Consider the following 11,333-nt stretch of genomic DNA (forward strand, 5'->3'; position numbering starts at 1 on the left):
TCGTGTCCGCAGGTTCCACCGGATTCTTATGGTAATTAAAGTTCGGACCTCCTCGGCTCTCGTCCACGACTCTCCGAATATGGATCCGGCGCTTTGGGGCGACATGAGAAAAATGATGCAAAAGTAATTATTTTCATTCATTTGCGCTCTATATCGATCGGCCTATTTCGTTCATCATTTCCTAATATCAAGTAACTAATTAATAACTCTCTTGTTTATTTAATTTTCTTTGCCTCGTAGGGTTTGGAGACGGTTCGTAGATACCAAGGTCGGTGAATTCAAAAAAGAGCTACATTTTAAAATGGCAAGTGCGGACGACCGGGGATATTCAGCCACCGGGGACCAATCTATGTGGATACTATGTTTGTGAGAGGATCCGGAGATACTGCAATGAGCGGGACCGAAGTGTGAGAACAACATCATGAGGAATAACCTCCGGAAGACGCTTAGTCCAGAAGCTCGCTTCCGACCACTTCAAGAGGAACTAGCTGGATGGTTGGCGAGGGAAGTCATCGATCCTAGAGGAGAACAATATTACCATGACGTAGAACTTTATATGCACCAGAATTTGTAACTAACTTGTTCAAAATTGTATATGGTCATCCGATATTGAATATATATTGTATATGGTCATCCGATATTGAATATATATTGTATATTCCTCTTGAATTCTTTTTGGTTCTAATTTCAAATTTGTTTGAAATTGTACATTCATATGCATGTATGTATACAAGTACCGTAGAATATGTGAAACTCCTTCAAAATTAAAACCCAAAAGAAATAAAATAATACAAATTAAAAAGAAACCAGATTTAGGGGGAGGGGGGCTAAACCCTAAACCCTGCGGAGGCCATTAGTCGCGGTTGGCCGAAGAACCGCGACTAAAGGTCCTCCGCCCGGCGCTCGCTCGCGGCCCACGTGGACGGGCCTTTAGTCGCGGTTCGTAAGGAACCGCGACTAAAGGGGGGGGGCCTTTAGTCGCGCTACTTTGGTCGCGGTTGCGCCACCGCGACTAATGGCAGTTGCCAACCGCGACCAAAGCCCCTTTTTCCACCAGTGCTAGTGTTCGTATGCGTGGCGAAGTGTAACGAGTTACAGCTTGAGTTAACTATAGTGTTTGTTGTTGTCGGGTTTGTTTCGAACTTACGGGCGTTTTAGGGCATCTTTAACGGGGTGACACAAATGGATGTTGTGCGATTGTTTGCGTCCGCGCGGATCGGAAATGCGTCTGCACCCTGCTCCAGCGGAGCGACGTATCATGTCCGGGGCTTCGCCGCGACGCAAACGCGGCGCAAATATGCGGCACGTTTGCGTCTCTGCGGACGCTGCACGGTCGCGCCTAGCGTCCGCTCGCTTCCCTCACGGGCCCGCCTAGCAGCGACCCTGGTTCGATCAGCCTCGAATTAAAGCACATCAAGCGCGCCAATGTCAACCGCTGGAGTGGCAACCGCGCCGATCAACCCGCCAACCGCCGGAATGGAACGCCGAACCGCCGCGGAAGAGCAACCGTAGGCCTCTTCGTTATACGCGCCGCCATTAATCCCCGCAGAATATAAGCTCTGCGTGTACTGTATTTCACGTCCAACACCGGCTAGCCAGACGCCATGAGCGACTACACCCTGCCGTCAGACTCGGAGAGCGAGGGCAAGCCGCCGGGATGGCTGCATTGGTGGAAAACCCTGCGATGCCAAGCGATCCGGGCTCCACGCCCAGCGACCTTGCCTCCACGCCGAGTGAGGAGGAGGAGGACGGAGGCACCGATGCCAGCGACGGCCAGGAGGAAGACGGAGGCGCCGCTGGCAGCGACGGAGAGGACGAGGAGGAAGAGGACTCCGACGCCAGGTTCGCCCGACTGGAGGCGCAGGAGGCGGCGACAAGGAAGGAGGCCAGGGCCCAGGCAAGGGCGCAGGCGTGGGCGGCGCGTCGTCGTCCATTCACCGACGACGAAGACGACACTTCGTCCGACTCCAACTCCACGGACGTGTCGTCCGCCAGTTCCTTTTCCGACGAGAAGGTGACAAGCAAGAGGCGCAGGAGTGAGGACGACGAGGCAGGGCCTTCTAACAAGAAGGCCAAGAATTAGTTTATAGTTTATTTGTTTTTAAATTTGTTCTTGTTTGTATGTTAAATATGTTTGAACTTCTTCGATTCGAGTAATCTATCCGGTGAACTGTTTATGGCAGCAATAGAACATCATTCAGTATTAGTTGTTTTCGCGCTCATTCATACAAATTGGGTAGTCCTTCAACAAAAAATGAAAAGAAGGAGCAAGAAAACAAAACAGTTGCATGTCAAAGTTGCGTCGCACCGCTGGGGCGACCCCTGACGCAAACGGACTTTTCGCGTCTCGCGGTCATTTTCGCATCCGCCAGACGACACAAACGGACGCCCACAGACAATTTAGATGTCCGAAATGCGTCGCCCCGTTGGCCCTGCCCGATGGAGGTATGGCCCGGCCTGTGCGTCGTGTGACAAATCAGAGGGACGTTGTAATTAATGAGCAGCTAAGATGGAAAATTGATCAGGTCTCTCTCTTTCCTGCCGCCATATCTCAATCTCGACCTAACCCTAGCCACGGCCATGCAAGGAAAATGTAGACTGCACAACCAGGTTCTTTAACTTTGAGTGGTACGTAATACACCTGCATATTAAACAGGAAGAACGTACCTGATGAAACAATTCAACCATCGGTGCCCACAAGAAAGAAAAAAAAAGGACAATTCAATATACAGAGAAAAAATACGAACTTAATTATGTTTTGTTCAACAATAAATATGTTCAGATCAGCTCCGCATTCAGTCAGCTGATCTCAGAGGAAACATGCAAGAAGCGCAAGTAGCAATACGTTGTAAGACAAGCCTTGTAGCCGTGCAGCTCCTGCATGCAGAGACACAAATTAATGACAACCGAAGTTATACGCCAGGTGCAAAATCAACCCACATGAGTAGATAGCTAGGCAAATGCAGCGTGATTTGAGAAATTGAACTGCTCACCCGACGACGACGACGGTGGCGGCAATGCGGCAGTGAACGGATATTCCGGCGTCAACGGCGGGAGCGGCTTGCCTGAAGATCGAACAGAGATATAAAATCAGCAGCGATCCCAGATCGATCCTGATCGTAGATCGGCCGGCCGTAGGTAATTAAAAAACTTGGTACGTAGACTACGACTGTACGAACCAGCGCAAGAACGCGTGATGGACATGAGGATGGAGGCGTCGGAGAGGCACTTCGTGGTGACGTTGACCATGGCGCGGGTGTCGTCGAAGTCCGGCCCGAGGAGCTTGGCGACGTCGCCGCGCAGGACGTGCATGAGGCAGCACGGCTGCTGGGCCACCGTGGCCTTCACCTGGACGCAGCACGCCGGCGGGATCGCGTCGCTACGGTGCTCGATGAAGTCCAGGCACGACAGCAGGCGCTGCAGCGTTGGCACGCACGTCGTGGGCTCGTCGGAGTCGCTGCCAGCCGCGGACGCCGGTGTAACTGCCACGGCGGTGATGAAGATGAGGAGAACGACCGAAGCGAAGATTGGTTTTGATGCCATTGTCTCTGTGAAGAAGTTGAACGGCAATTGCATTACACGAAACGGGCGTATGTATGATGTTTGGGTTGGCTACGTCGCCATATGTATGATTTATGGGATGGTTTATATATAGCTGCATTCAACAATGGAAGCGTATCAATACGGGTCTATCTGCCTTGAAAAGAAAAAGAAAAAAAGACAAGAGATATGAGTTGTACTTTTGTTTTCGAACGCCTAGCTCGATACATTTTCCCAATCCACTCGTTTGTGTAGTGTCTACCCGGGCCTCTCTCTTTTTTTTTCGAGGAAAAACCACCATGGCAACTTTATTGATTAGCAAATAAGGTTACATCGTTTGCTAAAGAGGCAATAATAAATTCAGGTGGATCTTCATGTCAAACAATTGACTCTGGTCCCTCCGCTTTACAAGCCAACATATGGGCCACAATATTGCTTTCCCTAGTTTTTTTTTGCGTGTAAGTTCCTGGACTTTATTCATAATAAACAGCACCTGCACTATCGGCCTGACATCACGTAGTGAGGAAACTGGGAATCGAGTCCATCCAACAGCTGGTCACCTCCTGTGTACAAGCCTTAACACTGGAGTAGTAAAATTACGAGCTAAGAAGGAGAATTACTCGTAGATAGCTGCAACACCTCCCAGTGAATTGCCTCCATTCCGCATTGTTTCAATTACGTCCATACAATCACTATTGACGATTAAAATGTTGCACCCCACCTGCCATGCGAGTAACAAACCATCGCGAAGGGCTCTTAATTCTGCAGTGGCTGCATCAGCAATACTCGAAATCCCGCAGCATGATCTAGCTATAAACATACCTTGGTCATCTCGGAGTACAACCCCTGTTGCGCCTGTAAAATAATCCGCTTAGAAAGCCGCATCAACATTTAGTTTTATCCACCCTTCTGGTTGTTTTTCCCATCTATGCCGTCTGATGCTCAAGGCTCTCTTGCACAACTTGGAGAAATTCATTGCCATTGTTGTTTCCTTTGTTTGTTTGAACTGTGGGCCTCTCTCTAACCAGTCATTTTTCCTTTGTTTGTTTTCCTGGGTGGGGTTGGCCGGTTGGGTTTGTGTAGGCCATTGTTCTTTGAACTGTGGCCTTTTGATATGTCTCGGACTTCAAACCATGCACCGGGGTAACAGATCAGGTTTAGCTAGCTATTAGTAATTAGGTATGTGATTACATACGTAGATCTAGGGATTCCTCTAGGGTAAGGCTATTCGGACAGCGATCTTCACCATAGAGGTTTTTCCAAACCATTTGCCCTCCTTTCCCACGCTTCCTCTCGCCTCCGTCGACTCGGGCTGAACAAGGGGCTGGCTCCGTCCGGCTACCGGCCTTGGGAGATTGGTTTGGTGGTGAGGGTTTGGGAGAGGGGTCGTCGGATCTCATGATCGCGACGGAAGGGGAAAGTTCCAAGACGGCCAAAGATGGGGCGAAGGAATATGACATCCAGGGGTTGCTCAAGAATCTCAATCTGCACAAAGCTGAACTGAAGGATGTTGCTTTGGGAAAAGAGAAGGCCAGGAGTTGGCCGGAGGTCAAGTGGCTGGCCACGGCACGGGTTTTGACGGAGAAGGGTTTTAGCATGGAATCACTGAAGAATATAATATACTCGACATGGACTCAGGTTCGTGATGTTTTCATGACGTGAGAACGAATTTGTTGTTTTACATGCATCTTGCCTGGGTGATTGGAAGCGGATCGGGAGGAGGGGCCGTGGATTTTCCGAGCATGCGCCCTCATGGTGGAACCTTTTAATGGCGCAACGATGGTGCCCACGTTAACCCCAAGCAAGGTCCAGGCGTGGATGCAAATCCCAAGCATGGAGTTACAAAAAAAACTACTGAACCGGTGGCCTCCGATGGTGAGAGACGCCATGATCAATGAATATCTACGGTTGGAATTGTCGTGCAATTGAAATGGCTGCGACAATTCGTAAGTTGCGTGCCTTTGCACAGAAATATGCCCCCTCGGTACCATGTGTAGTTGAGAATCAATTACATAAGTTGAGAGGGGAAAGACTAGCATCGTCGCTAGGTTATGAACGATCCTTTGCTATAGCAGTTCTAGCTACAGTCGCGGCATCGCAATTTTTTTGGAATGATGAAGTAAATATTGACATTTGCCTTATTCCTCGTACCACCTTCATGTTGTTGTTTCTTTTTCTAGTATGAACCATGGTGGTTGACATGTGTGTACAGGGAAGCTCAAGTCCGCGAACGTTATAAAACTTGGGATATGTTGTAATTCATCAAATCATCATGTGATCTACCTTGGTTATGCATTACTGATTTCGATGAGGTACTCCACAAGGAGGACACAATGTTGCAGTGAACGAGAGATGCAACGCACAAATTTCGGCCTTTCATCAAATATTTGATATATATGGTCTTGCTGATCTTGGCTTCAAGGGTTTTGCAGTTCCCGCCCTCTCCACCAACTAGGGATGCACATAACCATTAAGAATGATTACTAAGATTTTTAATCTTGATGAAAACTAAAGTATAGTCCTCAAGATAAATTTCATGAGTACCAATTCTAACCTAGACCTCAAGTATAAACAGGAACCTAAATTCTTGTCCATGATGATTTGAACTCAGCTTCTAGGTTTGTAGATTCACTCCCCCAACCAGTTGCCCTAGAGGCTCACTCTCCCTTAAAATTGGGGAAAATTTTAGTTCATGGCCTGTGCACCAACTAGAGATGCACACAACCATTAAACATGAATACTAAGATTTCTAATCTTGTTAAGATTAAATCATAGTGCTCAAAATAAATAGCATGAGTACAGGACCAGCAAGGGCCTCTAATATAAATAGGTACTTAAATTCGAGTCCATGAGGATTTGAATTTAGGTGCTACGTTTGTACATCCACTCTCCCAACCAGTTGAGCTAGACCTACTTCCTAAGAACATCAATATATAATCAGGTCCAGCTTAACCTGCCATCTAAGTTCTATTTGGGGTCTATTTTGCTTTTTCTATTATAAATTTTGACACTAAAATTTAAATGAGAAAAGGTAAAATATTCTATATGTGAAATTCTGGTCGGATCCTATCACACCTTACTACTCTAAACCCGGCTCCTGTCAACTAAGTGACGCACTGGGAATGGGCACACGCGGACCAAGCAGCGACATAGTTTAAAAAGTTAGACCGGTGAGTGAACCAGTCAGGCAACAACTTTGCTGGTTCGCTAGTCAGACGGCTGGCTAGCCGGTTCGATTGCGATAAAAGCCATTACTCCCTCATGTTCATATTATTTATTGATAATATGGATGTATCTTGTGGCCGGTTCGATACAATCATACAAGCAAAGCTGGTTGTAGTGCAGTGACGCGGGCAAGAAAATCTTGTGGCAACGATTTGGTCCAGGCTTGCTCGTTGGACAGCAGATGCTCGAAATTAAAGAGTAAACGAACATGACTACATGAGTCGATCAGTACACGATACTTTACCTTGATGAACGCGACTGCACCTGATACTGCAAATCTGTATGCCAGCGGTAGCACGTCGAGGAAAGGAATATATTCAGAATTTCTAATACGATTACTACACAAACGTCAATATCGAACTAGCTAAGTACTTCAGTTTCATAATTGTTGTCGTCTATATACTCACTTTCCCAAACGATCGTCTTAATCAATGCAGCACGATGGTGAATTTGTCCAGTTGTTTAATCCGTGATATAACAATCCAGCAAAGATTGGTTGCCATTGAACCTATATTTAGCTTTTCGGGAAATTTTCAAATCCTATAAATCCTACATAATTTCTATACGAATTCTATTAATCAAAGAATCCCGAAATAAAGACAGTATGCATCGATTTGATGCAAATCTGGGACTTTGTTCCCCCTATAAAAAAACTACTTCAACGAAATCTCTCAATTTCTCGTTTTATTATGTTCCATTTTGTGCGCATTCATGTATATATCTTTAGATTATATTGAATGTAAGAAAAGTGTAATCAAAGGGTAAAGAAAAAGATATGACACTGGAAGACTTGTTTTCATTCTCATACCTTCGTTGGCTCGAGTAGCGCTACAGTCCGTGTAGCAGCTACAAATCGTCAATGCACTTTTTACAAATGTAGGTGGGTGCTTTAGCAGCTACTCCAGTTCAGTTTCTTGTCCCTGGATTCCTTGAGGACGATATGATATATACTCACTGCTTTGAACGCTTTGGCTCTTTAGTTTTTGCTTTCGCTTTTGCATGAACCCTGTCGCGAAGCAAGGTATTCCTGCAACAGTTCCTCTCGCCGTAAGCATATATAGGTCACGATGGACCCGTCGTCAACACCAACGAGATCTGCGTCACACGGCATCCATCCATCCTTCAACGATCAGCCGAGAAGCAGAGCACGTCGAGGATGCCGGGAGCCGTGAAGGTGTTCGGGTCGCCGACATCGTCGGAGGTGGCCCGCGTGCTGGCGTGCCTCTTCGAGAAGGATGTGGAGTTCCAGCTCATCCGCGTCGACTCCTTCCGCGGCCCCAACCGCATGCCCCAGTACCTCAAGCTCCAGCCGCACGGCGAGGCGCTCACCTTCGAGGACGGCAACGTCACCCTCGTCGGTAAGCCACGCGCGCGGCAATGCACGTTCATGTTTTTCTTGAGCACTATGTTGAAATGTGGACAATGTTTTGGGTGCAGAGTCTAGGAAGATCCTGAGGCACATCGCGGACAAGTACAAGGCGCAGGGGAACCCGGACCTGATCGGGATGGGGGCCCTGGAGCGCTCCTCCATCGAGCAGTGGCTGCAGACGGAGGCGCAGAGCTTCGACGTGCCCAGCGCCGACATGATCTACAGCCTCGGGTTCCTGCCTCCCACCATGCCGCTCGACGGCAAGAAGGACGGCGCTGGCAATGGCGCCGGTGGCCGCGACGCCAGGCAGCAGAAGCAGCAGGGCATGATGATGAACCCGACCCACGTGCAGAAACTGGAGGAGATGAAGCAGCTGTTCGAGAAGAGCAGCAAGGATCTGGGCAAGGTGCTGGACATCTACGACCAGCGCCTGGAGGAGGCCGAGTACCTGGCCGGCGACAAGTTCACCCTCGCCGACCTCTCCCACATGCCCAACGCCGACCGCCTCGCCTCCGACCCGCGCTCCGCCCGCCTCATCCAGTCCCGCAGGAACGTCAGCCGCTGGTGGGCCGACATCTCCGGCCGCGAGTCCTGGGTGTACGTCAAGAGCCTGCAGCGCCCGCCGGCATCGGAAGCGCCCTTCTGATCACCATCCACGCCGGCCGTCTCCTCGCACCGAACGTACGGTGCCGATCGGGGGTTAACTATTGTCACTGCTCCATCAAACTACATACATACGAGGCGTTCGTCAGCTGCGGTGTGGTTCATTCCAAGCAATTCATCTTCTTGATTTCTTCCGTCGTTCTGAATAATCTCGTATAAGTTGTGTTTCACTTTTCTCTTTGAATTCCTGTTGTTGCGTAATTCGACCAATCATTTTAATATGGGACCCTTTTAATATTGCAATGGAAACTACAATAAAATGATCTATCCTTGTACTTCGGTTTTGATCCTACACTTCTGGACGCAGTTCCACATCGTACCTGATCTGAATGACTGGAATCGCAAAGTAAGAATGAACGAAACATTTTTCCTACTAGTTTTCGGATGATTGAGAGCTTGATTAGGGCTGTGTCGACCTATCCCCTCTTGTGCATGGATTCGTGCTAATGGTAACGGGCCTTACCTTTATTTTTACCCTGCACTCCCGTTCCTTCTTCCTTGCACCGAACAAAGCGACAGGGATGGCGTGGCTAACAATTGATGTTTTGAGTTTGCGCTTGGTTTTTCCCGGGTCTTGAGTGGGCTTGACCAAAACCTAAGTACCACTGGGTTCATTGTAGATTCGATAAACACCGCTTGAGATTCTTCTGGGAGGCCAATGGCCCAAAGCGTAAATACCATTGGGTGCTATGGTCCTATGAATTTGGCATCTCATGTCACAGGAGAAGGATTGCGGTTTGATATCATCAACAATAAATACCTCAGAAAAAAAGTCCTTCTAGTGGACTCGCACCGCCCTGGTTCCCAGTTTTGGAACGCCATACAAAAACTAAAATCGGTATTTTGCGTGGGAGCGAAATATAAAGTGGGGAATGGGACCTCCACTTTGGCTTGATTGGTGGCATGGGTCTAGGCCACTAAGGGATAGGTAATAGGTTTCCCTCGTTGTTTGCCATCGCTGAGCAACCCGACATCTCGGTGGCTAGGGCGATGCTGGAGTGGCAAAATCCTTTTCGGCGAGCTCTAGGGGAGCCACTCGAAACGAGGAGCTCAACTTGCACTACGAGCTTGGTGCGTTGCAGCTTTCTACCAAACCCGACTCCTTCAATTAGGCTCTTGAACCTTCGGGAGGCTCATAGTTAAATTTCTATACCGAAATCTCTCTCAAGGAAGCCCAGAGACACACCTCCAGGATATTTGGTGGATCTCGGTCCCCTTGAAGATCCGAATCTTCTTGTGGCAACTGATCTGGAGGCGGCTACCGTCCAATGACAACATTAAGCGACATCGTGGCCCTTCTAATGGCAGATATGCCTTAAGAGATGATCTGGAAGATAGTAACCACGTCTTCTTTTATTGCTCATTTACCAAAATTCTTGTGGAGTGTAGGTAGGGAGCTTCTCTCTCAATATTGGAATCCCTCTTGCTTTGCAAACATGTACCGTTTGATCACCAAATTGCTTGGGAAAGCTAGAGGATCCTTTGGGTTTGTTGTGAAGCTCTTTGTTGGACATTGTGGAATTTTAGGAATAATTTCTCTATCGAGGGACAATTTCCCACATTGCCAGTTTGTTTTGCATGTTTGAACTTGTTATTGAACCTGTCACTTTGTTTGGCCGGTGTTGGCTTCATTAAGTTGAAGTCGGGTTCCATTCGAGCCTTCCGTCTATATAGTAGGCATGACCCTGTGGTGTTGTCATTGTCTGTTTTTTTTTTGTGGTTTTCTACTTTTTTGAAATGGGGCACATGCCCTAGCCTCTGCTTCAATTTATGCATGCAATTTTTTTTATCAGTTTATTGTAGTTCAAGTCTTACAAAAAAAGATTGTATCACGGGATGCACAAGGTCGATACATGACCATCTAAAGAGGAGAGAGGACATGCTCTAGACTAACATGTTAACCTATGATGAAAACACCAGCTTCACTGGGTGTATATATCTCGTGCAACCTTGTCTAGCTGGTTGCACCCAGAAATGGCATCCTCGTGCTTCTCTATTGGTTGTAGAAAGGACCACATATGGATTCAATGAGAGGCCAAAGAGATAACCTTCATAAAAGAAGTAGATTTTGGATTGTTAAAAATATAATCATCCCGAGGGTTCCATATGGCCAAAGTCAAGTGCATACGCCAACTCGGATTTGCACTTTATTTTTCTTCACAACCCCACTAACCAATTTTAGAATAAATTAGTTATATTAGTGGGAGGGATAATATTAAAAGGCATATGAAAAATGCAGCACACATTTTTTGCATGTGGACATTAAATAAATAAATTTTATATTGATTTATCTTGATCACAAAAACATCTTTTACTCTGTTGCCAATTCCTTTTGCCAAATTATCTTTTGTGAGCAAAATTTTGCAGTCCAAAAATCGCATGAATATTCTAATCTTTAGTGGTACTTTCATTTTATAAATATATTTGTGCATGAAATTAATGTGGTCATTAATATAATCTAAGTACACAGATTTGACCGTGAAAATATAGGATGTTGTTAACTTCTAAGCAAAAGCATCCCGTTGTGTAATGAGTT

General features: G+C 47.1%; 1 protein-coding gene across 1 annotated transcript; it reads left to right on the plus strand.

Annotated features, from left to right (window-relative positions):
* The first annotated feature begins 7,876 nt into the window (after positions 1-7,876).
* Positions 7,877-8,885, plus strand: LOC124705623 (glutathione S-transferase F11-like). The gene is made up of 2 exons (XM_047237330.1): positions 7,877-8,123; positions 8,203-8,885. The coding sequence occupies exons 1-2, from the start codon at positions 7,922-7,924 to the stop codon at positions 8,778-8,780; spliced, it is 780 nt and encodes a 259-aa protein (XP_047093286.1). The 5' UTR covers positions 7,877-7,921; the 3' UTR covers positions 8,781-8,885.
* Positions 8,886-11,333: the final 2,448 nt, after the last annotated feature.

Source organism: Lolium rigidum, chromosome 4 (genome assembly GCF_022539505.1).
Source record: "Lolium rigidum isolate FL_2022 chromosome 4, APGP_CSIRO_Lrig_0.1, whole genome shotgun sequence".
NCBI lineage: Eukaryota > Viridiplantae > Streptophyta > Magnoliopsida > Poales > Poaceae > Lolium > Lolium rigidum.

Coding starts and splice junctions, on each gene's coding strand:
- LOC124705623 (XM_047237330.1), top strand. CDS start 7,922: ATGCCGGGAGCCGTGAAGGTGTTCGGGTCGCCGACATCGTCGGAGGTG. Junction 8,124..8,202: donor CGGCAACGTCACCCTCGTCG/GTAAGCCACGCG, acceptor TTTTGGGTGCAG/AGTCTAGGAAGATCCTGAGG.